This window comes from Puma concolor, chromosome B1 (assembly GCF_028749965.1).
Source record: "Puma concolor isolate L17-30 chromosome B1, mPumCon1.1.hap2, whole genome shotgun sequence".
Taxonomy (NCBI): Eukaryota; Metazoa; Chordata; class Mammalia; order Carnivora; family Felidae; genus Puma; species Puma concolor.
Genome location: NC_141670.1, coordinates 6,751,959 through 6,777,092, shown reverse-complemented (window position 1 = coordinate 6,777,092; position 25,134 = coordinate 6,751,959). Strand labels below are relative to the sequence as shown.

Here is a 25,134-nt window from a genome sequence, read left to right as displayed (position 1 = left end):
TGGAGAAACACGAACTCTCGCTCACAGCCGGTGGGGATGCAAACTGCGCAGCCCCTTTGGAAGACAGTTTGGCAATTTCTTACACATTAAACATGCTCTTACCATGTGACCCGGCAACTGCACTCCTTGATATGCGCACAAAGGATTTGAGGACTTATCCCCACACGAAAACCTGACCCAGATGTTTACAGCAGTTTTGTGCCTAACTGCCAAAGCTTGGAAGCCATCAAGGTGTCCTCCAGTAAGTGAACGGATAAGGAAACCGTGGTTCATCCAGACAATGGGATATTATTCAGCGCTGAAAAGACATGCTCTAGGAAGCCATGAGAAGACACGGAGGAACCTTAAATGCCTATCACAAGTGAAAGAGGCCAATCGGAAAAGACTACAGTCTGTTTCCACCTCTGTGACATTCTGGAAAAGGCAAAACTACGGAGACAGTGATCAGTGGTTGGAAAGAGATCAGTGGTTGCCAGAGGGGAGAGGGGGGAGGGAGGGACGAATAGATGGGGCACGGAGGACATTTAGGGCAGAGAGACTGCTCTGCATGACACCGTAGTGGTGAATACATGTGTCCAAGCCCACAGAATGTATGACGCCCACAGTGAACGTTAATGCTACGGACCTGGGGCGATAATGATATGTAGATTTAAGCTCATCAATTGTAACATATGTTCCCTCTGGTGGAGGATGCTGATGGGGGGAGGTTGTGGGGAGCGGTCAGAGAGTATACGGGAAATCTCTGTGCCTTCTCCTAAATTTGGCTGTATACCTACATCTGCTCTAAAAAAAAATAAAGTCTTGATAAAAATATACTGTTTCAGTGATAGAAGAGGCCCATAGATTACAAAAGATTTGAGAGACACAAGGGGAGGGGAGGGGAGGGGAGGGGAGGGGAGGGGAGGGGAGGGGAGGGGAGGGAGAAGGAAGGGAGACAGACATTGGTTACTTAAGGAGAACGCTCACAGCAGAAGCAGAGAATTGAGAAAGCAGCCTTGGCCTGTTGGAAAGTCCACCCCTGTAGGCTAAATGAAAAGCAACCAGCTCAGCTTTGATCAGAAAAGAGGGTGATGTCTGGGGCCGTCTGACAGGGAACACAGCTCAGCTACATACACTCGCCCCGGCTGGTGGCTTAGTGTCCCCTGAGGCCGCTTGTTCGGGCCCTGGGAGCCGCTCCAGCGGGGCCGCTAGCCTGAGCTGCCTTCTCCGGGAACTCCATCAGCATTGTCCAGCCTCAAAACCAAACAGAACTGGCCAGAGGAGCCAACCCCAGGTTTCCAGGCTGAAGGCTGAATCCGGTCGCAGCTAGATGGAGAAAAGTGGGTCCACGTGACTCGCAGCCTACTCGGGGCAAATGGCACCAGGGGTTATTTATTAGAATTTCACTCTGTGGGTTGCGACACCACCCTTCAGATCGCCCATGTGATTGTGCAACTCTCTGCCCTATAAATACAGACACTCCCGCCTCTGGAAGCCTCTGTCAACTCGGCCTCCGAGGAGCCTCCTTGGCCAGGCATCCGGGCCCAACCTGCCGGCCGCCATGAAGGCTCTCTGCTTCCTGCTGCTGGCGATGTGCCTCCTCTCCCGCCTGGCCCCAGGTGAGCTTTGGGACACCCTCGCCCTGGGCCAGGAAGCAGGGGCTGAGTTTGGAGGACAGCTGTCCTTGTGTCCCAGGGGATGGAGGGACGGAAAAGCATCCCCAAGGTTGAGCGGCCAGCTTGGGCAGGTGGCAACGGGCAGGCCTGCTGAGCCTGGGGCTGGGGGCCACCCCCGGGAGTGACAGACTCAGGTCTCCCCCAGTGACTGTGGCTTGGGGGCGGGGGGCTCTTTGCTGTCGGTGCTTGGCAGGGATGTGGGGCTGGTCTCGGGGAGCTGCAGCATCTCCCAGCCCCGTGTTTGCCTTGGACATCTAGGAAGTCTGCCGTGTGGAAGGGGACCACCCACTCCACCAGCAACGTGGCTCCCCGCACTGAGGGGCCAGCTCCCTATCCAGCCGAGGGAGGGGCAGGCTGCCACCCCGGCTCACCCCGGTCACTGGGTAGGGCCTCCCAGATGCCACGGCCAGAAGATGCCAGTTCTTTCGGGTCAAAACAGCAGTGCACCTGCTGTAAGAGGAGGCAGTGCAGCCAACTGGGGGACATGTTTTATCCTGGCCCCGCCACTCCCTCACTGAGTGGCCTTGAGCAACCCATGCATGCTGGGCCTCAGTTTCCCCATCTGCAAAACGAGTGGGCCACTGCAGGTGGCCCTTAGAGCACCAAAGCTCCGGAATTCTCTCAAAGATCAGATTGTGCTTCTCTGCAGGGCATCACATAGACGTGGCTTCTCCAAGCGTGACTCAGTCCCCCATCTGAAAACTGGGTCCAAAATATTCTAAGGCAGACTTTGAGTGTTTCCAGCCGGGATCTATCGGAGGGGTGGGGAAATCAACCTAATGAGTTGCCACCACATTTTTTCAAAAGAACAGAAAATACTAGTGCACGCCACACAGCGCACATCCGTGCCGTTTCGCCGTCCTCTTACTCCCGCGGGTGTGTGAATGTGTGTGTTTGTTCTCGGTGGCCGTGCAAAATCGCTTACTGTGGTTCAGTGCCAACTCAGAAAAGTTGGAAAGTCACTAGGTTAACCCGAAGAGTTATCAATCACTCCGTCACCTCTAAATACAATTTAAGCATGTCATTCAAAGTACAGAATATAAAAGTGTTTCCAAGGACGTGCAGGAACAACCGGACCTAGCAGTTAGACAAATGGTGGTGAAGAGCATTGAACACTTAGCGTATGCAGGATTCACTCAGACTCTCCCCGGGGGATCTACCCCGCGCTGCCCTCCCGACAGCACGTAAAGCCCGTCTGCACAGCCCTGCCAGGAAATGGATTCCTGGGGACGGGACTAAGTTTACTGTCTGAAGGTTGCTCAGTGGAGCTCCTGGAACGTGCTGCTCGGGTCCCAGCCTCACACAGTGACTCACCCTGAGCCCTCACGTGGGATCGGTTCACTCCCTTTTCTGGGAAAGCCGGTAGGTTCATCTAGTCACACAGGGGGAAACCGAGGCCCACGTGCCCCGAGGCGAATGACAGTTGTGGAGTCACTGCAGGAAACCATGACTTGACAGTCTCTTTTAGCAGTTTTTTTTTCTTTTTTTTTTTTTTAACGTTTATTTATTTTTGAGACAGAGAGACAGAGCATGAATGGGGGAGGGGCAGAGAGAGAGGGAGACACAGGATCTGAAACAGGCTCCAGGCTCCGAGCCATCAGCCCAGAGCCCGACGCGGGGCTCGAACTCAAGGACCGCGAGATCGTGACCTGAGCCGAAGTCGGACGCTTAACCGACTGAGCCACCCAGGCGCCCCTCTTTTGGCAGTTTTTAATCTCTATCAGAAAAAAAAAAAAAATCATTTCTTCCTCTTATCTTCTACAAATCTTACGTCTTATTCCTGGGAGCACAGAATGATGTCAAAATGTCAAGGCAACCCGGGTCCCTGATCAGCTGGACGAGAACCCAGCCAAGGGGTACAGAAATCAGGGGAGTCTGAGGCTGTCTGCTCACCAATTCAGTGACTATTTAGTTAACAGCTACTGTGTGCCAGCATTGTCCCGGAAAACACAGCCCTCGATGTCATGGCCTTACATTGTAGAAGCAGAGCATGACAAGAAACCCAATTTTATAATTAATTGTCTGATCACCATTGTGTTGTGAAATGCCATTAAGTACAGGGTGGTAACAGAACACGTCACAGTGGGAGCTGACCTGGTCTTGAGGGGCCAGGCAGGCTTTCTTGAGCAAGCAGAGATCGGAAGGAAAGATGGAGGTCACTTTGGTGTTCACGGTATTTAAAAAAAAAAAAAAAAAAAAAAAAAAAAAAATATATATATATATATATATATATATATATATATATATATAACTTCCTTCCTTCTAGACATTAAAAATGCAGGATGTGTTGCATAAAATTCAGACTTTTATCTTCTCTTAAAAACACACAAAAAATGAGGGGCGCCTGAGTGGCTCAGTCAGTTAAGCATCCGACTTTGACTCAGGTCATGATCTCACGGTTCGTGAGTTCAAGCCCCGAGTGGGGTTCTGAGCTGACAGTGCAGAGCCTGCTTGGGATTCTCTCTCTCTCTCTGCCCTTCCCCGCTCATGCTTGCTCTCTCTCTATATATATATAAATATGTGTATAAATAAACTTTAAAAACACGCACACAGAATGAGGTCACATTCCCACATAGCACCAGGGAGCTGCAGCCGTGGTGGCTGCTGTCCCAGATGGACACCTGTGTCCACACCACCACAGACCCTACTACCCCCTATCGCCTCCCCTCAGATCACTGCACCGACATCTAGCATCTCGCCTGGCTGCCGTGCATGTCCGGGTCCACAGTCCTGAGGGAAATACGTTGGTAAAAGGTGAAAGGGCAGGTGGGACTAAGGACAAGCTGGACAGAAAGGAAATCAGGTGGGAAGGCCCACAGAGGAAGAGAGACAGAAACCCCAAAGCCGTCTTTTAACTTAGTGCTTCGCCCAGGCCCCTGTGGGGAAGGAAGAATCATTATCCTTGTTTTGTGGATACATGGCTTGGCCAGACTCACACAGGGCTGGTGACGGGCCGAGGGAGGACTACAACCCAGGCCATCGGCACTGCCCGCCCTCGGGGCCCAGGGTGTCAGCACAGAGAGGAGTCACAGGGACAAGAGGCTCTGGGGCCTCATTGAGTGAGGCCTTCCATGGCAGGAAACCACCTGGGTGTGGACGAGCCCCAGAGACTTTTCAGCCGAGACAGTGACGGAATCAGAAATGGCGTCTTCAGAGGCTGTGTTCACAGCGTGGACGCTGGTCACGGGACAGCCGCACACACACAGAGATGCAGACAGGACCTTCTCTCCTAGCTGCGCCTTTGTCCCAGGTGGTCAGCCCGTTACTATAGCAACACTAACCAAGCCCCCTGACAGAGGCACGGGCCACTCCTCGATGCCCCTCCTTCCTGTCCCTCTGAGACACGGCTGGCACCCCCAGAGGTCTGGGCCTCGGTTTTCACCATCTTTAAAATGATGGTTTAGGCAAAATGACTCGCAGCTCCCTCATTCCGTGACCCTCGGTCTCTGCCCTGCCTTGCCCACACCTGAGCATCGCACTCTGTGATCCCCACCCCAACCTGCTTGCCCGAATTCCTTCCACCTGTCTGACCTCTGGCGACAGCCACCAGGAATGTGAGTGCTATGGCCTCTGGGTCCTATCCGGAAAAACACGCTCCCCAGTGCCTCAGACATAAGGGCCCTGCGGCCTCCAAACCAGGCTTTGCAGAAGCCACCTGGTCAGTGCCGCACGGGAAACTGAGCTGTCCTCACAGAATGTCACACGTGGCCCTTCACAGCTGGAAAATGCAGTTCTACGAATATCATCTCACCACATGTCCCAGCCAGAAAATAGCAAGTATTTGACTTCAGTTGTGGCTCCAAACCCCATAGTCTTTCCACAGGCTTCCCAAAGACCTCTGGATGCATCACCAGGCACAAGGATCGATCTTTTCAAAGTTTTTTTTTTTTTATTTTAACGTTTTATTTATTTTTGAGACAGAGAGAGACAGAGCATGAGCAGGGGAGGGGCAGAGAGAGAGGGAGACACAGAATCTGAAACAGGCTCCAGGCTCTGAGCTGCCAGCCCAGAGCCCGACGCGGGGCTCGAACTCATGAGCTGCGAGATCATGACCTGAGCCGAAGTCGACGCTCAAGTGACTGAGCCACCCACGCGCCCCACAAGGATCGATCTTAAGAATAATCTAGACAGAGGGCTCGTGGGTGGCTCAGTTGGTTGAGCATCCAACGCTTGACTTCAGCTCAGGTCACGATCCCAGAGTCTTGAGATCGAGCCCCATGCTGGGTTCTGTGCTGAACATGGAACTTGTGTAAGATTCTGTCTCTCTCTCTCTCCCCCCCCACCCCGCCTCTCCCCCCTCCCTCTCTCCCTCTGCCTCTCTCCCCTGCTCACATCCTCTCTGTCTAAAATGAAAAAAGTAAAAAATTTAAAAAAAGAAAAATTTAGACAGGAATTGAGTTAAAACTTCTCACGCACTTATAAGAGGCTTTGCTGATTTCCAAAGTGTGAGTTGGCGAGCAGGGAGGTCATGAGCTACTTGTCTGAAGACAACAGTCTCTGGTCTGCAGTTATGTATGCTCCAGTTCACTCTGGAGTTTTGTTATTTGTTTTGCAGGAGTGGCTTGTGTATTTCATTTTGTCCCCAGATACCTTGCAAGTGAAGTCTGACCCTTTCTAGCCCCTGAACAGCACCAGACTCCTACGCTGACAAGCAGCCTCTCTTTCAGTGCCCCACCTGCTCGTGGGCAGGCCTCCCCCTGACACGACCCCCACCCGACCACCTTGTCCTGACCGGGGAAGGCCCAAAGCTGACTTGCTGAGGCCCAGAGGGCTCCTATCAGCCGATCTCCCAGTCTCGCTCACTCCCCACCACCGTGTCCCTGTACGCCTCCCTGTAGGCACAGGGCTCTGCCGTCGGGTGTTGCGAAAATCCAGACTGCATTCTTTAGCTCCGTGTATCTGTACGTATGTTTGCTCCTCAAGCAGCTCAGGCTGATTGGTCACGTAGGTGGTGTTCTGGCTCCTGACTTTCTTCAAGCCTGGTCTTTTCCTGCACATTCCACAGTGTGGTGCCAGCCCGAGACGGGGGCGCGGATCCTGGCACACGGCAAACGTGGGCCTCGTCTTTTCTGAAACGCTTATCATGTTGGCGATTTGCTCTCGCCTCCGCCTGGTGGTTCTTTAGCCCAAGAATTGTATAGTTATTTATTCAACAGTTTTGCCTTCCAACGGTGTTCCAAAGCCTCACCTGGGGCTCTAATGAACACAAAGGCAACCTTCGTGCCCTTGCTTCAGAGCAGAAGGGCACAGAGCGAGCTCCGTTCTCAGCAGCCTGACAGCTGCACTCCCATGCTCGGATTCTCTCCCCTCTCTGTCTCGCATTCCCTGAAAGGCTCTTCAGGAAATGTTATTTTCATGGCTCTTCTATGCAAGGTCTAAAGATCCCCTTCTGCGTTTATCTCCTTTATGATCCGTCCCGCCTACTCTCCCTTGAACCATCAGCCTGTCACCTGCGCAGGTTATACTGCCTGTCGGCAGCGTGGGAAGTTGGGGTTCCTGCTTGAGGCAGATTTATTTTCTGATGACTCTCAAACTTCAGCCTCTCCGGTGCTCCCTGCCCCGACCGTTCCTTCCTCCCTCTTGTTTTCTTCCGTGCCTGACCCATGCGTGGGCACAGATTTCCCAGTTAGTCTCCTGCCTGTTATTACCCCCCTGACTAGCTGCCGTTGCGTTTAGGTGGGATTAGGGACGATCCACCTGTAACTGGCTTAAACATGTGCACACCTGAACGCGTCCCCATTTCTGCCTCAAGCGCAGAAGCCGGCGCAAACCCGCTTTCTCTCCTTCTCACCCCTCATTCTTACCTGGAAGGGGGCTGTCCCTCTTCCACATTCCTCTGGTTCCGGGCGCTCCAGCGGGCTGCCACGGGGTGTGCTGGGTTGCATTCCTCAGGCCGCTCCGTGAGGACCCAGGTGGGAATGAGCACCAAGTTCAGGGAAGAGTTGGTGCCCTTGGGGAAGGGGAGAAGAGCAGGCTGAGTTATCTGCGGAGCTCACGGGCAGGGAAGGGGACCAGTGCAGGGACAGGAGAGGGCACTGGCGGCTGCATGTGGAGCAGGACGTGAGCAGCTCTGAGAGTATGCAGAGACCTCTTCAGAAGCAGCTCTTCCTTTTTTCCCTGCAAAATAGGACATGCATCCAGAAAAGCGCAAAAGCATGAAGTACAACCTAATGAACTATTATACACAAGCAGCCTGTAACCAGGCTTTTAGTCAAGAAGTGGGGCTTGGCCGGTGCCCAAGAAATACCCCTCCAGCCTTCCGGGTCACCCACCCTTTGCGCCTTCCCCCAGCGGTAATCATTGCTTGACTTTTATGGCAATGACTTCCTTTATTTCTTACGCTTTTACCTTGTCAACACTCCGTGCTGAATAACACAGCTTGGGTGGTGCCTGCCTTTCAATTGGCGAGATGCCAAGAGATAGGGGACATTGTGTGTCATAGGATATGCACAGGGGCGCCCGGGGGGCTCAGTTGGTTAAACATCTGCCTCTTGATTTCGGCTCAGGTTATAATCTCATGGTCCGTGGGATCGAACCCCACGTTGGGCTCTGTGCTGAGAGCAAGGAGCCTGCTTGGAATTCTCCCTCTCCCTCTCTCTTTGCCTCTCCCCTGCTTGCACCCATGCACACTCTCTCTCTCTCTCTCTCTCTCAAAATAAATTTTAAAAAAAAGCATCTTCAGGGGCGCCTGGGTGGCGCAGTCTGTTAAGCGTCCGGCTTCAGCCAGGTCACGATCTCGCAGTCCGGGAGTTCGAGCCCCGCGTCAGGCTCTGGGCTGATGGCTCGGAGCCTGGAGCCTGTTTCCGATTCTGTGTCTCCCTCTCTCTCTGCCCCTCCCCCGTTCATGCTCTGTCTCTCTCTGTCCCAAAAATAAATAAAAACGTTGAAAAAAAAATTTAAAAAAAAAAAAGCATCTTCCAAAAAAACAGGATGTGCACATATTCGATGTGATAGATGCCGCACTGCTCTCCAGGGAATGACAGTTCCCACTGCTCCGTATCCACGCCAACAATCATTTTTAAATTATAACAGTCTGCTGACTGTAGTGGTAGCTCGGAGTTTAAATTTGCATTTTCCCAATAAATAACAAGTTGAGCACTTTTGTATACAGTTATAGCCATGTGGATATCTTTTGTGATATGTGAAACTACGTGTCTATGTTTCCTATAGATTACCTGTCCTTTCTTAGTGATTTGTAGCAGTTCTTTGTACATTCTGCATGGGAGCCCTTTGTCAGCTGTAAGCATTACAAATCTCTACTGCTCTCTTGTGCTTTGATTTGTCTCCTAATGGAAACTTTCCTTACATAGAAGTTTATATCATTATCACAATGTGGCTAAATGTGTCATATCTTGTCCTTTATGGTTAATGCTTTTCGTATCTTTTTTTTAATTTTTACTTATTTTTGACAGAGAGAAAGACACACAGCATGAGCAGGGGGAGGGGCAGAGAGAGAGGGAGACAGAATCTAAAGCAGGCTCCAGGCTCTGAGCTGTCAGCACAGAGCCCGACGCAGGGCTCAAACCACAGACTGCGAGATCATGACCTGAGCTGAAGTCGGACGCTCAACCAACTGAGCCACCCAGACGCCCCAATGCTTTCCGTATCTTAAGAAATCTTTCTTGGGGCTCCTGGGTGGCTCAGTCAGTTCAGCACCTGACTCTTGATTTCGGCTCAGGTCACGAACCCAGGGTCGTGGGATTGAGCCCTGCGTTGGCTCAGTGCTGAGTGTGGAGCCTCCTTGTGATTCTCTCTCTCTCCCTTTCTCTCTGCCCCTCCCCTGCTCATGCTCACTCTCTCTCAAAATAAAAAATTTAAAAAGGAAAAAAATAAGTCTTTCTTTACCCCCAAAACATGAAGAAAGTCTACAACATTGTTTTCTGAAGGCTCATTATTTTTCCTTTTTCATTTAGACTTCTAATCCATCTGTCAGTGGTTTTTATCTTTTTAATATTCTGATTTTTTTAGAGAGAGAGAGAGAGAGAGAAAGCACGCATGTGCATGCATGCACAAATTGGGGAGGGGCAGAAGGAGGGAGAGAGAATCCCAAGCAGGCTCCACACCCGGCTCAGAGCCCACGGGGCTCCCTGTCTCACTACCGTGAGATCAGGACCTGAGCTGAAATCAAGAGTCGGATACTTAACCAAGTGAGCCACCCAAGGGCTCCCATCTGGCAATTGTTTTAATGTGTGAGTTAAGGGCAAAGTTGTGTTTTTTGTTTTTTTTTTTTTCAGTATGAATATCCAATTGTCCTGGAACCACCTCTAAGGAGACCATGTCCCCCGCACTGTTCTCCTGAGCCACTGTTGGTCTACGTCAATCCTCCGTATATGCATGGGTCCCTCTCTATGCTCTACATTCTGTTCCATTTGTGTTTGTCCTTGTGTTACCACCACACAGTCTAATTACAGTGGGTCTATAATTAGTCTTGAAATCCAGTAAAGCAAGTCCTCCCACCTTCTCCAAGAGTGATTTGGCTATTCTTGGTCCCTCTGAATTTCCACATGAATTTGAGTAAGTTTGTCAAGTTTCATTGAAAGAATCTCTTGGGATTTTCATGATATTGAGTTAAATCTGCTGATTAGGGGCACTTGGGTGGTTCAGTCGGTTAAACATCTGACTTCGGCTCAGTCATGATCTCGCAGCTTGCGAGTTTCAGCCCCACGTCGGGCTCTGTGCTGACAGCTCGGAGCCTGGAGCCTGCTTCAGATTCTGTGTCTCCCTCTCTCTCTGCCCCTCCCCTGCTAGCGCTCTGTCTCTGTCTCTCAAAGTAGTAAATAAACATTTAAAAAAATCTGCAGATTAATTTGGGGGAATTAACCTGTGAAAAATAATTAATCTTCCAGTGCTTAAACATAGAATTTCCACTTCTTCTGTTCTTCTTTAACTTATCAAAAAAATATTGCATTCTTTTTTTAATATTATATTTTTTATATACAGAAGTACCGCATTTTCTTAGATTTACAACTACCCACCTGATATTTCAATATAGTGATTTATTTTAATTTCATTTAATCTGTTGGTTGCTAATACAAAGAAGTAAAGTTGGGGTTTTTTTTGTATGTATTGATATCATATAAAGCAAACTAGTTACACTTGTTAATTCCTTTTGGACTATCTACCTATAATCAGAATGCCTGCAAATGGTGACAATTTTATTTTTTTCCCAACCTTTATACCATTTGTTTTTGTTTTCTCTTCTGTTAGTCCCCTGGCGAGTACCTCAAGTACAACAACATTCAGTGCAACTGACGACAGTGACTATGCTGGCCTTGTTGGCCATCTCACATGAAAAGTTTTCAATGTTTGACCGTTAAGAGTACTGCTTGTTGTAGACTTCTGCAGATACTCTTAATGAGATTCGGGAAGTTCCCTCCAGGGTTACCTGTTAAAAATTTTTATCACAAATCAATGTTGAATTTTTCCGACGCTTTCTGCATCTGTTGGGGTGATTATGTGATTTTCTCCTTTAATTGTTAATAGGCATTGACTGATCTTCAAATGTTAAATGAAAGCTTGAATTTGTGAAATAAACTGAGCCTGGTTTTATCCTGTTTGCTGATACTTTATAGAGGATCTGTGCCTCTCTACTGATCAGGGAGATTGAACCATAGTTTTCCTTTCCTTTCCCTGAATTCTTGACCTTTATAGACAGTGGCATTAAGATCACGTTGACCTCACATCAGGAATGGCAAATGTTCTCTTTCGTGATTCTGAAAAACAGTGCGTCGTGTAGATGTTATTCTTATTGTTTGGTAGAATTTGCTAATGAAGCCATTTTGGCCTAGAGTCTCATTCATGGACCCAACAGCTTTGATAGCTATGAAACTATTCATATTTTCTAATTCCCATTTATTTCAGTAAGTTATATTTTTCTAAGAACCTTTCTATCTCAAGAAAAAAAGACTTTCCTATTTCAACTCAATTTTCAAGCTTGTTCAAACTAGTATTCCATTTTTCTATATGAACAGAAAAATATTTCTAATTTTTCTATTTCAACTAAATATTCAAGTTGTAAAGCTCATACTACTTTTAATTTTTTATGTTAATAGAATATGTTGCCCTGGCTTTCCCTCCTGTCTGCTCCCAATCTTGACAAGGTAATTCTTTCCTGTTAGCTCTAAAATTTGAAAACCAATGGTCCAGTAATGCTCATTCTTTACTGAACATTAAATTCACCTAAGGAATTATTTCTTCTTTTAATGCCAGTACATAAACTCCATCCCGGGACAATTAAGTCAATAGTTTTAAGTAGATCTCAGCTGATTTCATGGGTATGCGGCATGGAGAACCACTGGTTGATGCTACAATTTCTCAGCCGTAGTGCTATTGACATTTTGGGCCTGAGAATTCTCTGTTATGACGGCTGCTCTGTGCATCGCACGTATCTGGCAGCACTTCTGGCCTCCACCCACTAGATACCTAAACATCCGCCCTGCATCCCCCACAGGTGTGACAACCAGCAATGTCCCCAAACATTGCCAAATATCCAGTCACCAGACAACCATGATTCCAGACCAGATGAGGTAGCTGTAACAGGGATATGGATTAAATAAGAGGGCAATTTCAACCGGTATGAAAACTATCTTTCCAATAAGCAGAGACACATGACATCAGAATGGACTGTTCCCCAGAGTCATGATGGCCTGTTGTGTTAGCTCGAGTGGTGGCCATAATAAAATAGCACAGTGTGGGCTCCTTTAAGAGAGGTAATGAATTCCCTCACAGCTCTGGGGGCTAGAAGTTCAAGTTCAAGGTGTCAGCAGGTTTGGTGAAACCTCTCTCCTTGGCTCACAGATGGCCGCCTACTCTTGTGTCCTCACAAGGCCTTTTCTCTTTGAGTATATATCCCTTTATATATCCAAACGTCCTCTTCCTACAAGGACACCTGCCATATTGGATTAGAACTACTTTTATGACCTCATCTAACATTAATTACCTGTCAAAAGGCCCTACCTCCAAATACAGTCACATTCTGAGGCACTGGGTAGTTAGGACATCAACATACTCATTCTGGTGGCGGGGACACAATTCAATTCACAACACCTATCAACGAAGGCATGCAAAACAATGGCCTGATAGTCACTTATCCGGGATATCGTAGGGCGGCTTTGTTCTCTGTTAGATAGAATATGAGACTAGTCTAGAGACCTTGTGATTACGAGATTCTGGGATACTGGGAAGAAGGCAGAATAGATTCCAACTGGGCAAAACAGGGAAAGCATTATAGCACAGCTGTACTTCCGATGCTAAGGTGAGCCAACCTGCTGCCCCAGGCCCAGGGAGGAGAGAGGGCAGCCATCCAGGCTCTGCACATGGGCACCTGCCATGGAAGGACCACAGACTTCAGCAGAGATGGTGACAGGAAAGACGGTGGAGCAGGGAATCGGTTCGGAGAGGATGGTATAACTAGGCAGCATGGGAATGGGGGCACAGACAGGAATGCTCATGGGGTTAGAAGTGAGTTTCAGCGTTCCTGAAACATGAGGCGTGTATTTGGGCAACAGTATGACGTGGTAGAATACTTTATGTGGGGACTAACTTGAATCCCTTGCACACCTCAAAGCTCTCAAGGAAACCCTACTCAGAACCCTACTGCTCATCACCGGCTGGCACAGACCTCAGACGGACGACGCTCTGCAGGTGTCTTATTTCCTGGGCAGCCCCGGAGACACACGGAGTGCAAAGTTCTTGGAAGAGAGAACCCGTGGAACTGCTTTGCAAAGAGTTGCTTTACCTAATGTTCTGAAGTCACTGTGGCCACAAGCCATGAGTCTCAAGTGTTTTCTCTCCCTTCTTACAGGTGCTGCCTTTCTCACGGGTCTCGGCCAGCGGTCTGACCACTACATATGTGCCAGGAAAGGAGGAACCTGTAACTTTTCTCCATGCCCACTTTTTACCAGGATCGATGGCACCTGCTATGGTGGAAAGGCCAAGTGCTGCATGCGCTGACTCTGGCCTGGGAGCGATGGACAAAGCATGCGGAAGTCAAGTGAAGTCTTTGTAACCGCTATTTTAATAAAAGAAGACTTTTTTTTTTTTTTTTTTTTTTAAAGCATCCCTCCTTCAGACCAAAATGAATCTTGTGTCTCCTTCTGGAAGACGTTGAGAAAGTAAGGGGGTTAGGAGAGCGGAGCTGGGCCGGGCCACGGAGCCTGCCCAGTACAAGAATGGGAGATGCTGACCACAGCATTTTATCACCAAACCAACAGGCGGGCAATGAGACCCAGGACACATGAGGAGGAAATGCTGCAGAGGAAAGCTTCCCTGATCCTAGAAGCAACTCAACGTCATCCCAAACTCAACGTCTTAGCAGCCTGGCCAGGGAAACGGCCCCTGTGCAGAGCCCGGATGGCTGCTTTCTCTCCTCCTTGGGCCTGGGGCAGCGGGTTGGTTCACCTTAGCACTGGAGACCCTGTGTCATGAGGACAAAGCTCCTCCCGTAATTTCCACTCTCGTGCCCAGACTCCCGCTCCACAACCACACCGCCTGGCCGCACACTGCCACCAAGAGCATCTTATGGCCACAACGTCTCATCTCACTCCCTTGGCCTGTAGACACCTGTTGGTGAGGGAGATGGGTCGCTCTCCCTTTTTTCCAATAAATTTTTTACCACTCTTGACAACGCACGTGGTGCTGTGGTCTCCTTATCTGACAACAATCTCATTCTCCACGTCAAAACGTTATAAGCACAAATGAAAATCAAACATTGTAAAAACATTATGAAACCAGAGGCAGGTTTCGGCAGAACAGCCCTTGTTTGTGAGGGAAAGGAGGAGGGGAGGCTCACCGGTGTTGTGGACATTAGCCTCCTCTGGGCCTTCTCTGTGACACACAAGCAATACATGGTCAAGGACCCCAGGACATCTGGGCCTCTCCCTTTCATGAAAAGCTAATAATCCAGAGGCGTTCCATTTTGAAAAGAAACCTCGGGCCTGCCGTCAGCTTCCCTCTTCCAGATACGGAAGCCCCCCCGCCCCTCAGCAGCATTTCTCTGGGTGTTAAATCAAAGACAGATTCCCGGAGGAGCCTTCCCACTTAGGGCGGCCGATGTTTGGGTTTCCCAAGACCCAGGTCCTCAGGCGGAAAAAAAAGCCCACATGCTGGGTTTACCTCACATTCTTTGGTTTACAAGGTTGTGGTAATTTTGCCTGCCCTGCCAGGAGCTCTTCAAGTGACCAAAAGCACATGCTTGGGGATCCCCAGCCACAGAGAGGGAGGGGACCGTCCTGGGCAAGAGGATGCCACCGTCCCCAGAAACCAGAAAAACTAACAGGATTCCTGCAGCCCATCCACCCCTAAGACATGTGGTCCCAGGGCTTCCATAACTATTCAGGTAGCAGTCCTGAATGCACATTTAAAAAATATATTCATTTATTTATTTTGAGAGCATGAGTAGGGGAGGGCAGAGACAGAGGAAGAGAGAGACAATCCCAAGCAGGCTCCATTCAGTCAGCACAGAGCCTGCTGCGGGGCTCAAACTCACGAACCATGAGATTATGACCTGAGCCGAAAGCAGGAGTCAGACGCTTAACCCACTGAGCCACCCGGGCACCCCATGACTGCACATTTTAAGAGACTGACGCTGACGACATTCTCATCTGCTCTCTGCGCCCCTCCACTCCGCGTTTCCCCCCTCCATCCAAAGGTCCTCTGAGCACATGCACTCACCTGCCCCCGTGTGCCCAGGACATTTGCAGGCTTGGAGCTTACAGAGTGGCCAGAACCCTCTAGACCCGGCGCTCCTGCGATGAGGCCCTTGCTGCTTCTAGCTCCCCCACCTTAGCAGGACCACAGAAGCTTCCCGCCTCTCCCTCCGTCTCCCCCCACGAATGATGCACACTCCTCGCCCTTCTCACCACTACACCCACCGGTGCAGCACCCCCCTCTGATAAGACTCAAATGCAAACAATATCGGCTGAGCCATCCTTGAAGGAAGATGGTTCTAGAGTTAAGGGGCTGTGTACGGTTGTCTACAACCCATTTTATTTCTGAACGGTTGCAAGGACCAATTTCTGGCCCCTAGGATGGCATTTGCGTCGATGAAAAGGAAGCATTGATGTGAATGAGCTCAACAACAGTCCCAGGCCCAGCTTTATTACCGTGGCTGTCCTTAAGGGATTACTGAGTCATGGTCCTTGATAGCCGGTCAACATGCTGACTCCAAGTGGGGCATGTCCACTGAACTAGACTGGTTTTGCACAGTTACCCTTCTAAGGAATCTCTCCCACCTCCTAATTACTTTTGCCCTTCAGGGTGCCGTGGTAGATAGAAACCTAGCTTACGCTCAGTGCGTCTGCTCACGAGACCATGGTGACAACGCAGAGGGCACTGTGACTGGCATGTCAACGTGAAATAGTTGGGGAGGGCCTTTACCATCTCTGCAGTGTTTGGGCAAAGCTGGACACCGCAACCCATATCCTGGGAAAAGGGTGCAACGTATCACTAGGGCATCTTGTCAACCAGCCCGGACACACACGGGAGCTGTCAGCATCTACCTTGGTCACAGAGGTATTTCAGAGAAAGGGGGGATGTCACCTACCATCTAAAACACACCCTAGCTTTGCTTCAGCTTTTTGAAAAAATGTTTATTTGCTTATTTTCGAGACACCGAGAGAGAGGGAGACAGAGAATCGCAAGCAGGTTCTGCACTGTCAGGGCAGAGCCCACACGGGGCTCGATCCCATGAACCGTGAGATCATGACCTGAGGCGAAATCAAGAGTCGGATGCTTCACCGACTGAGCCACCCAGGCGCCCCTGCTTCGGCGTTTGATAGTAAAATCATATGGTCTCATACAGAAAGCAATGTGGCATCGTGATTTCTGTGGCTCATGGGCCCATAAGGCATGTCACCAAATGCAGCAGAGAGATGTGTCATGGAATTAGAATGAACCAAAGAAGCATTCTCGCTTCAACGGGCACTAATACACGTTAGCCATTCATGATTTTGTCATAGGTTTCCCCGAAAGGGGTCTCCTGCAATAGTCCAGTACTCCAAGCTTTTCTCTGATAAAAATGAACGAACAGGAAACAACAGGAACTCTTCATGCACATGGGGGTCTTCAGAGTAAAGGTGTCTGTATCAATCAGGGTTCTTCAGAGAAACAGAACCAACAGGATGTGTGTATAAATATGAAGTGAGATTTACTTCAAGGAATTGGCTCGCACAATTGTGGACACTTGGTAAGCCCCAAATCTAATGGGGCCAGCCAACAGGCTGGAGATGTAGAAAAGAGTTTCAGTTCAAGTCCAAAGGCTGTCTGCTGGCAGAGGTCCTTCTTTCTTGGGGTAGGTCAGTCTGGTTTAGGAAGGCCTTCACCTGATTGGATGAGGCCCACCCACGTTAAGGAAGGCAATCTGCTATACTCAAAGTCCACTGATTTAAATGTGTTATATATACGTTATTTTCTGCCTATTATGTTTTGATATCTATAAAAAATGAAAAACAACAAACAGAAAAACCTTCCTGGTGGGGAAGACTGCCCCTCCCAGGGCTAGCTGACTCTTAGAGAGAGCAAAGCCCCAGCCAGGAGCATCCTGCCATGTGTAAAATAACCCATCCAGAGCCACACTCCTCTGTCCGGCCCATGCACCCAAGGAGGCAACATTCTTCCACCTCTGTCGTCCCAGGGCAAGGTCCCAGGCTACCGGAGTCTACCCCTCCAGCCTGAAGCCTTCCGAAATCATTCAAACAAGCCAGTCCCAAACGGTGAATCCTGCCCTGCTTTGCCTTACCCTCTGAAACTCCAGTGAAAGCAGGGGCCTAACCCCTCCCCGCCCTTCTGTATTCTGCCTCCTGGCCATGCAGGCATCTCCACGGGCCGCCGCACAGTGCGCTGTGCCTCCATCTCTAGGACCCGCGAGTGTCATAAACCTTGTGTCCTGGAGCCTCTTCTCAGTCTCCCTGTGACTGCACCTGACTGATCATCTCGGGGAAGATGACCAAACACTCAGGGTCAAGAACGGCACATCCAGTCACAGCCCGGAGGGGACTCAGGAGGTGCCCCACGATGGCCTGGCTGGCTGACTGGCCACCCCCAATGGGCTCTGCCCTCTGCGAAGGCTCAGTGGCTGCTGGTGTTCCATGAGCTGCTCTGCTCTGCTCTGCCTCTTTGGGGCACTGACAAGGCTTCTGGCCTGAAATCGGGGATCTCCTCCTGGAATTCGGCCCCGCTTCCAGCCAGTCCTGGCTCAGCAGGAGAGGAGAGGTCCGCCTGCCCTCCCCCACGAGGCTCGCACCACAGGCTACCACTATCACAGAGGCTCCCCCGTTGGGAGGGGCTCCCCAGCCGGCTCCCTGGGGGTCAGGTGCTGTGGGCTGATCTGTAGGCGGATGAGGGCCGGGTGCCCGTGACATTGCTCAAGCGGATGAGCACCGCGTTGACGTTCATCCTCCTCGTGTTCCTCCCAGCCAGTGAGGGGTGTTCCTTCAAGGGAAGCCCCGCCACCCGCAGGGCCCCAGGAGGGTCGACGCTGCTGCAGCCCCTTCTCCTCTGCATGTCCTGTCGCTGCTGCACTTTGTATCCCGATCCCACGGGCCGTCACGGGTCCCTTGGGGCTGTGGCTCGGCATTCAACAAAAAAGGGAAAGGAGAAGGAATATTTCGTTCCACGCCCCCTAGAATACCTGCAGAGTCTTCCTGGCTGAGGAAATTTGCCCCCAGGGTAGATACAAGGACTCAATGAGAGAGCTGTGCATAACGTCGACTCAGCGCGACAGAAATCTCGTTTCCTCTTGTCTTGCTCTTGGAGGTGCAGCTTCGAGGAGGGAGACACGTCATCTTGTCCAGGGGTCAGTGGCGAGGAGCCTGGCTGGCCATCTGCACGTGGCCCTCCGTCACCTCGTCCGTCTGGGTCACTATCGAGCTGGTTTTTCTGCTTGTGTGGGTTCAAGCGCCTCCGTCCGTGACAAGGAGTCTGACTCAGGGCTGAATCAGAATATCTGAGCAGGAAGAGAGAAGGTTCCCGCAGGGGGAGACTCAGAAGATCACAGCTAGAGCCATCGGAGTCGAAAGTGAAAAAGACCTCGCAAGCCATTCGTGGTGGGGAATGGGAAGGAGACGATGGTCTGGGCCCCTCTCCACCCCCTCCCGGACCCTTATTCTTCCTCCTTTAAGATCATGCCCAACATGCTAATTAAAGCATGAAATGCTTATGCAAATTCACCCAGCAAACTATCACTGGTTTGACTGAAACATCTCAACGTATCAGGTCACAAACCAAAAGCCGCTAATGGTGTCTCAGTCCCATTCCATCACGTTTGGGAAACTTCCAGTTATTAAAGAATGTCCTCTGGTTATTAAGGCGTAGGCTCATCTATTTTCAAACTTCAGTCTCACATCCTGTTGGACGTTCCTTCCCCGGAACAGGCTACACCTGAGGAGTGGGGTGTGTGAGGGCTGGGAAGGGGGTCCTACCTGGGCCCCTTTCTTCCTCATACTTGGTCCCCTGGATGGGGGTGGGGTGCATTATGTTTGCTCTTCCAGAAGAACACACTTGATTATCAGCCGGGTTTCTGGTCCACTTCCAACACCGGCTGCTCACCTGTGCTACAGCTGTCTGGCTTCCCCCTTCTGCTGGGCTGCACTTGCTGGTTCTCCAGCGGACCCCAAGGAGCTTCCCCTACCCTGTCCCCACGCCCCCCCGCCCCCCCCCCCCCCCCGGCATGGGGCTCAGGCTCCAACTCTCCCCACCAGCCCCCATCTTTGCTATCTTGTCACCCAGTAAGTGGCCTGCTAGAGAAAGGCAACCGGGTGACCTGAGTCCAGCCATTTCCAGTGTCCCTGCCAGAAACGCCCGGATCCTTGAATGTAAACGGCAGGTATGAGGAGCGCCCCGCCAGCACAGCACGACGCGCTCCCTCCCTCGTCCGTCCCCCGTGTCCTCTCCACGCCCCACTGGCAGGGGCACCCTCTTCAGGCATAACTCCGTGACGCCGCAGCTGCGGACGCTGCACCTGCGGACGCCGCTGCCTCACCTGCCGAAAGGGAGCAGCACACGGTGGAGGTCTGCGCCCCCCTCCCCCACCCCGGGGATGGGGGAGGGTGAGACAGCGCAGCTCCGCAAAGTCTCACCCCGGGGACGTCCCAAAGAGAGCAAGAAACGTTTTAAGCATTTCCTTAAAACACGGTGGCCGGTGGCGATGCAGGGAGAGAAACCGAGGGCAAGAGTGATTGCGTAAGACGCAGTTGGGACTCACCTTCCCTTTCCTCTCCGCTCGCCAGTGAACAGCCCTGCCGCCACCTGGCCAAGAAAGAAGCAGAAGCCAAACACTCAGCGAGGCTGGACATCCCCGCGCCTCCGGGACCGCCTCCAGCGGCTGCTCTTTAGCGGCTTCCCGAAAGCCCCATCGGAACCCTCCCGCGTGACCACCCAGAGGAAGCCGCCTCATTCGCAATTCTCTCTTCCACCACATTTTTAAGGCAGGAAGCTGTAGGTCTCTAGCTCTGCCCATGAACTCACCGTGCAATTCTGAGGGCGGACCTGCATCTCACCAGAGGAAGCAGAAACCTGCAGGATCTCCTTCTGCAAGGGACCCAGGGGCCCGGATGAGGACTTTGCCCTCTTGGGCGCCATCTAGCGGCACTCAGTGTAACGGGGGCTACCCCTCCAACAGCATCGTCCGGGCGCTGGGATTTTCTCAATGCCTCAAAGCCAAAGTTCTGAATAACCTACTCTCCATGATCTAATTTCCAAAACCAATCCGCTGAATACGATTTCCCCTAATTACACGTTTTGGCATAAGTTTAAATTGTCTCGAACAATTCATCAGAGTCCTTTCGCCACAAGGCAAAGGAGGATAAGAGCGGGACTAAGGGCAGTCAGAGAAAGACAAAAATCATATGACTTCACTCATATGAGGACTTTAAGAGACAAAACAGATGAACATAAGGGAAGGGAAATAAAAATAATATAAACACAGGGAGGGAGACAAAACAGAAGAGACTTAGAAATATGGAGAACAAACTGATGGTTAATGGGAGGGGTTGTGGGAGGGGGGATGGGCTAAATGGGTAAGGGGCACTAAGGAATCTGCTCCTGAAATCATTGTTACACTATATGCTGACTAATTTGGATGTAAATTTTAAAAAATAAAATATAAAATTAAAAAAAAAGAGTGGGACTAAGGGGTCAAGGACTAGGATGGGGGTGGGGTGACAGGTCAGGGACTAGGATGGGGGTAGGGTGACAGGTCAGGGATCAGGACTGGGGACACAGGATGGTAGATTAGACACTAGCAGGAACACAAGAACAGAAGCGGGAGCACATGCAGAGCAGAGGCAGACGAGACACACAGCACTGGAGTCCGGAACTTCATTAAGGAGAGGATCACAAACTGACCTAGGAAACAGACACGTGAGTGTCTGAATGAACCATGAAGCAGAGACTGGGGGGAAACTATAGCAACAAAACTACTACGGTGAAGACACATGGTACACCTAAAAGTTTCACAGGTGAGACTGAACGACTGGGAAGAAGAGCCTTCAAGGTGACAGGTGAATTCAGGCACGATGTCTTCCATACGGATCTAAACACCTCTTGAGGAACGGGGACCCAACCAGCTCCTGGAGATTCCTGTGCATCAAAAATCCCAGGTGACTGTACTGATCACCGTGGGCTGCAACAGCAAACGTCTGCACATCTCAGTGTCTTAGCGGAGCCAGAGGTCTGTGTGCACCTGGCTATGCGGCCTCTTCCCCTGGAGGCAGGCTGGTTCCACGCATCTCTCATCTGAGACGCACGGGTCCCGGCCGGTGGCCGCCGCTGGCACGCTCTCCTCATGGAAGCTGAGTGCCGAGGGGCTGAGCTGAGACATGACGCAGTCACTTCGTCCCCGTTGGCATCCGGTCAGGCCCTGAGTCAGCAGACGGGATTGTAAACTGCATCGATTGAGAGGCATTGCAGAGCATGGCTAAGAGAAGGCATGTTAGAGCATGTATTAGCCATGATTTTCATCTTCTCTACCCAGATGCTTTGATGCTGGGGCCTTGATCACCCTGTAGGGACCCCTCTCCCAGAGCTGGCCATTTCCTAGGGACGGCAAACAATTGCCCGTGGACTTTCCTAGTGCAAACCACCCAGTCCAGATCCCACACCCCAACCACCTCCTCCATCAGGCTCTCACACCCCAGGCCACTCTCCACCTGCCCTACAACCCCAGGGCAGGGGCCAGACAAGGAGGGGCGGCCCCAAGCCCGGGAGGCCGCCGGTTGTTCAGACTCCCCAGTCCTAAACCTGCATCCCTTGCCTCATCCGCTCCTTCCCGTGGAAACCCCAATAAAGACCCATGCCCACAGTCCCCTGTGCCTTCTGCCCACTCTCTGGCCCTGCTCCCCACCCCAGATGTTCCCAAGTGGTATACCCTTCCTCATGGGATCGGTGAACAACAAACTATCTTTTCAATGGCAACAGTCTCCTGATCTGTTGGCCTCGTTGCATCTCAAATTTTCTATCAATTCACTGTATTTTGAGGCAAGGAACAACCTCATCTACCAGAGCATCTGTTGAATCAGGCTGTCCTTAGGCCCATGTCTGGGAGTACAGACAGCATTAAACTCCCCTCAATGATTCAGGGTGAGGCACGCGCCTCAAAAACGGATCCGTGGCCAACACGACACCCGGAGAAGCCAAGCGAAACCCTGGCTTTTTTTTCCTCCCAGATGTTAGTTAATGTTAGTTTGTTATTAACACGTCCAGTGGAAACTGCACCTACGAATTCCACCACCTTGTTTGCTAGCTCTTACAAAATAGTAGACCACGGCAATTTGTTTAGACCCCAGAAACAGACACCAGTGATGGAATCGCCCATTTATGGGTTCCTCGAGGGCAGTGGCCAAGCCATGCACTCTTCCCTCACTTTCCCAAGGTCCCACAGACCTCACTGCACGGTATAAGAGACTGCACCTGCTTCCCCTGGGGGACACGGCCTGGTGTGTGAGAACAGAGGGGCACGGCCATTGCTCCCAACACACGCCATGCCCTGCAGACCTGCAGATCCCAGAGGGGGTGTTTCCAAATTCACCCACAGCAAAGCACACCCGTGAGCTTGGGCCCGGCCTCTGTGACCTCTCACACCTTTCTCTGCTCATAGTGGCAATTTGTGACCTAAAATTCGAGAAGACAGGATCAAAGAAGAGAAAGCACACCCCCGCCCCCTCGGTCCTTCATTTAGGACACAGGTGGCTTTTCTCCATGCTCATGCTCTGTTCTAAGTGTCACACACTTACCAAGTTGAGCTGTGGGTTTCTCTACTTACAGGGAGACCGTGTGTAAGCACAACTCTGTGATGTGGAGAAAGGTGGAAACCATGCACATTTCTCAGCATTTACTCTCTCCCACTGGGTTTGAGGTGTTTCATGTCCTCTCCTGCTGTGACCATATAATCAGATTTCCTACAAATCTGCAATCCAGACTGTCCCATCTGTGGATCCTAGGAAGAGATCCCTTAAGAGCAAGGCAGATGGGGTTAGTTTCTTATGCATAGTTAGCTCAATGCAGCAACCAACCTAGGAGCTGTCTTAATGCCATTAGAGTTTGAACACAGTGTCTATCGAATCCACACTGGGTACTTTAACAAAGAGAATTTAATGTGGGGAACTGGCTAAATGAACTGGGAGAAATGGAAAAGCCAAAAAGGCACAGCAGCTCCCACCCCAAGGACTGGGAGAAGAGAGAGAGCTCGGGGCTCTCAGAAACTATAAAGAGCCCCACACGGCCAACACTGCCACTCTGGTGCCTCGTACGGTGCCATGTGCTGGTGCTGGGGATGCTTACCTTCCACTTCTTCATGGAGAAAGTAGCAAAGTCATATGGCAGAAAGGTGGGCACCTGAACATGGAAGGAATCTGTGGTTGCCTTTTCCAGTCTAACACAAAAGGGTCAGATGCAGGGTAGGGCATTTACACATCAGCAATACACAATCCTCCAGTTTCTGAGATTTCTGCACGACCCCATGCCCACTCACCATCTGTCATCCCATCGCTATCATTTGGGGTGGGAACTGCTATTTTCTGACTGAAGGCTAGCCTCCAGGGACAATAAACCTTTTCTCCATGATGTTTTCCACTTTTCCTTTCAACACCCCCCCCCCCCCCACGAAGCTTCAAGGAAGGACACATTAACTGTGGCTCTTATTCAAACTGCTGCTGTCCCAGGAGACACACCCTCCTTCAAACTTCTAAGTCATTGGATTCTTTTTGTAATGTACAAAATATAGGATACATGTATATCCCTCAAATAATACCTGGGAATTAAGGAAAAAAATTTTTTTTCTAAACATGAAGAAAGTATGGAATACCAGAATGATCTCTCCCCAACCATAAACACTCTCTACCCCCAACACTAATTTCTATACCTGATTTCAATTTTAGATTCCTCTTCTAGTAGAGGACAGTCCTGCTTCCAACGTGTACAAATAGCAACATACTGCCTTTTCAGGAAAACCAGAAAAAGGAGGATCTGGGAACTGGAGGTGAATAAAAGGAGAGGCTGTAGTAGACAAAAGGGACTTTTGTCAGTGAGGTTTTGGGGAAAATGAAGCTGAAGGAATGAAAACCCAGGCTTTAGAATTGCCCCCTTGTATCGGCTTCGAGGGAAGACAGTTCAAGAGGTTTACAGGAGGTTGTGATCTCCGGTACTGCTGCTGAGTCTCTGAAGCGGGGAGACCCCTAGAGGGCAGAATTTGCAGTTGTGATGAGAAAACCAGACACGCACTAACAAGTGAATGGAAGCGGCTGTGGTAGGACCGGGAGCCTCTTAGGACAAACAAGCGTGATCTTCACTGCAACAAAGCATTTCATGACAATCAGTGGAGCCGTAGGGAAGAACCCAAGATGTCTTTGTGGCTTCAGTGGCTTTAGTTTGGCAAATGAGTATCACAGTAGGTAATCACTGTAGGTCTCCTTGCTTTGTAGATTCACTGGGTGGTCCAACTCCATGCTTCCCCTTCAAGATGGCAAGTTCTTCCACTGTGGCTTTTCCTACTACAGGGCTTTTGGAGGGAAGGGGGCAGTAGTCCGTCGAATTCAACCGGTGTGATCAGTACAGCAAGATCCTACGGAAGTGGCCAGCGTGTCCTTGACTCAAGAATGGTGGCTGGAAAACTCCCCCCAGAATAAACAGAAGGAATAGTTTGGCTAATTGCCTGCTTTAGGCGTTAAAGACCCCAAATTCATCATCACCACCAGCATGCCTGAATTACCACTTCTTCCATAAATTGTACTGTAAACAGCACACGGATATAGGTGGACTGACGCAGCTTTCCCTCCTGCGCATTGCAATCTTGGCTAAACCTCAAGCCCATCTGGAAAAAGTGTGAGGACAGAGATGAATTTGAGGGCGAGACGCGGAGGAAGATGCCAGTTAACATCCCCTGTGAAATTTCAAAAAGACCGATTAACGCCTCCAATCCAACGCCATCCACACAAACGCACTCTGACTAGTGGTTAACAGGGCTGTCCTTCAGCGGCCCCCGGAGGCC

The 25,134-nt window shown here is 50.6% G+C and overlaps 2 protein-coding genes across 6 annotated transcripts in view; one reads left to right on the top strand and one right to left on the bottom strand.

Annotated features, from left to right (window-relative positions):
- The window catches only part of LOC147581433 (uncharacterized), a 95,352-nt gene extending 70,445 nt beyond the window's left edge, over positions 1-24,907 (bottom strand). For 2 of the 5 annotated variants that reach the window (XM_086703100.1, XM_086703102.1), the window contains exons 1-2: positions 20,118-24,907; positions 7,460-7,605 (exon numbers count right to left, since the gene is read on the bottom strand). In XM_086703100.1, coding sequence (XP_086559226.1) covers positions 7,460-7,605; positions 20,118-20,231 — 260 coding nt within the window. In that variant the 5' untranslated portion in view covers positions 20,232-24,907. Of the gene's footprint in view, positions 1-7,459; positions 7,606-13,668; positions 19,032-19,854; positions 19,899-20,117 lie in introns of those variants that run through there. The other 3 variants (XR_015249906.1, XR_015249907.1, XM_086703101.1) reach the window with 3 other exon arrangements.
- DEFB1 (defensin beta 1) lies at positions 1,444-14,278 on the top strand. Its single transcript, XM_025932999.2, has 2 exons — positions 1,444-1,598; positions 13,459-14,278. The coding sequence occupies exons 1-2, from the start codon at positions 1,541-1,543 to the stop codon at positions 13,605-13,607; spliced, it is 207 nt and encodes a 68-aa protein (XP_025788784.1). The 5' UTR covers positions 1,444-1,540; the 3' UTR covers positions 13,608-14,278.
- Positions 24,908-25,134: the final 227 nt, after the last annotated feature.

Coding starts and splice junctions, on each gene's coding strand:
- DEFB1 (XM_025932999.2), top strand. CDS start 1,541: ATGAAGGCTCTCTGCTTCCTGCTGCTGGCGATGTGCCTCCTCTCCCGC. Junction 1,599..13,458: donor CCTCTCCCGCCTGGCCCCAG/GTGAGCTTTGGG, acceptor CCCTTCTTACAG/GTGCTGCCTTTCTCACGGGT.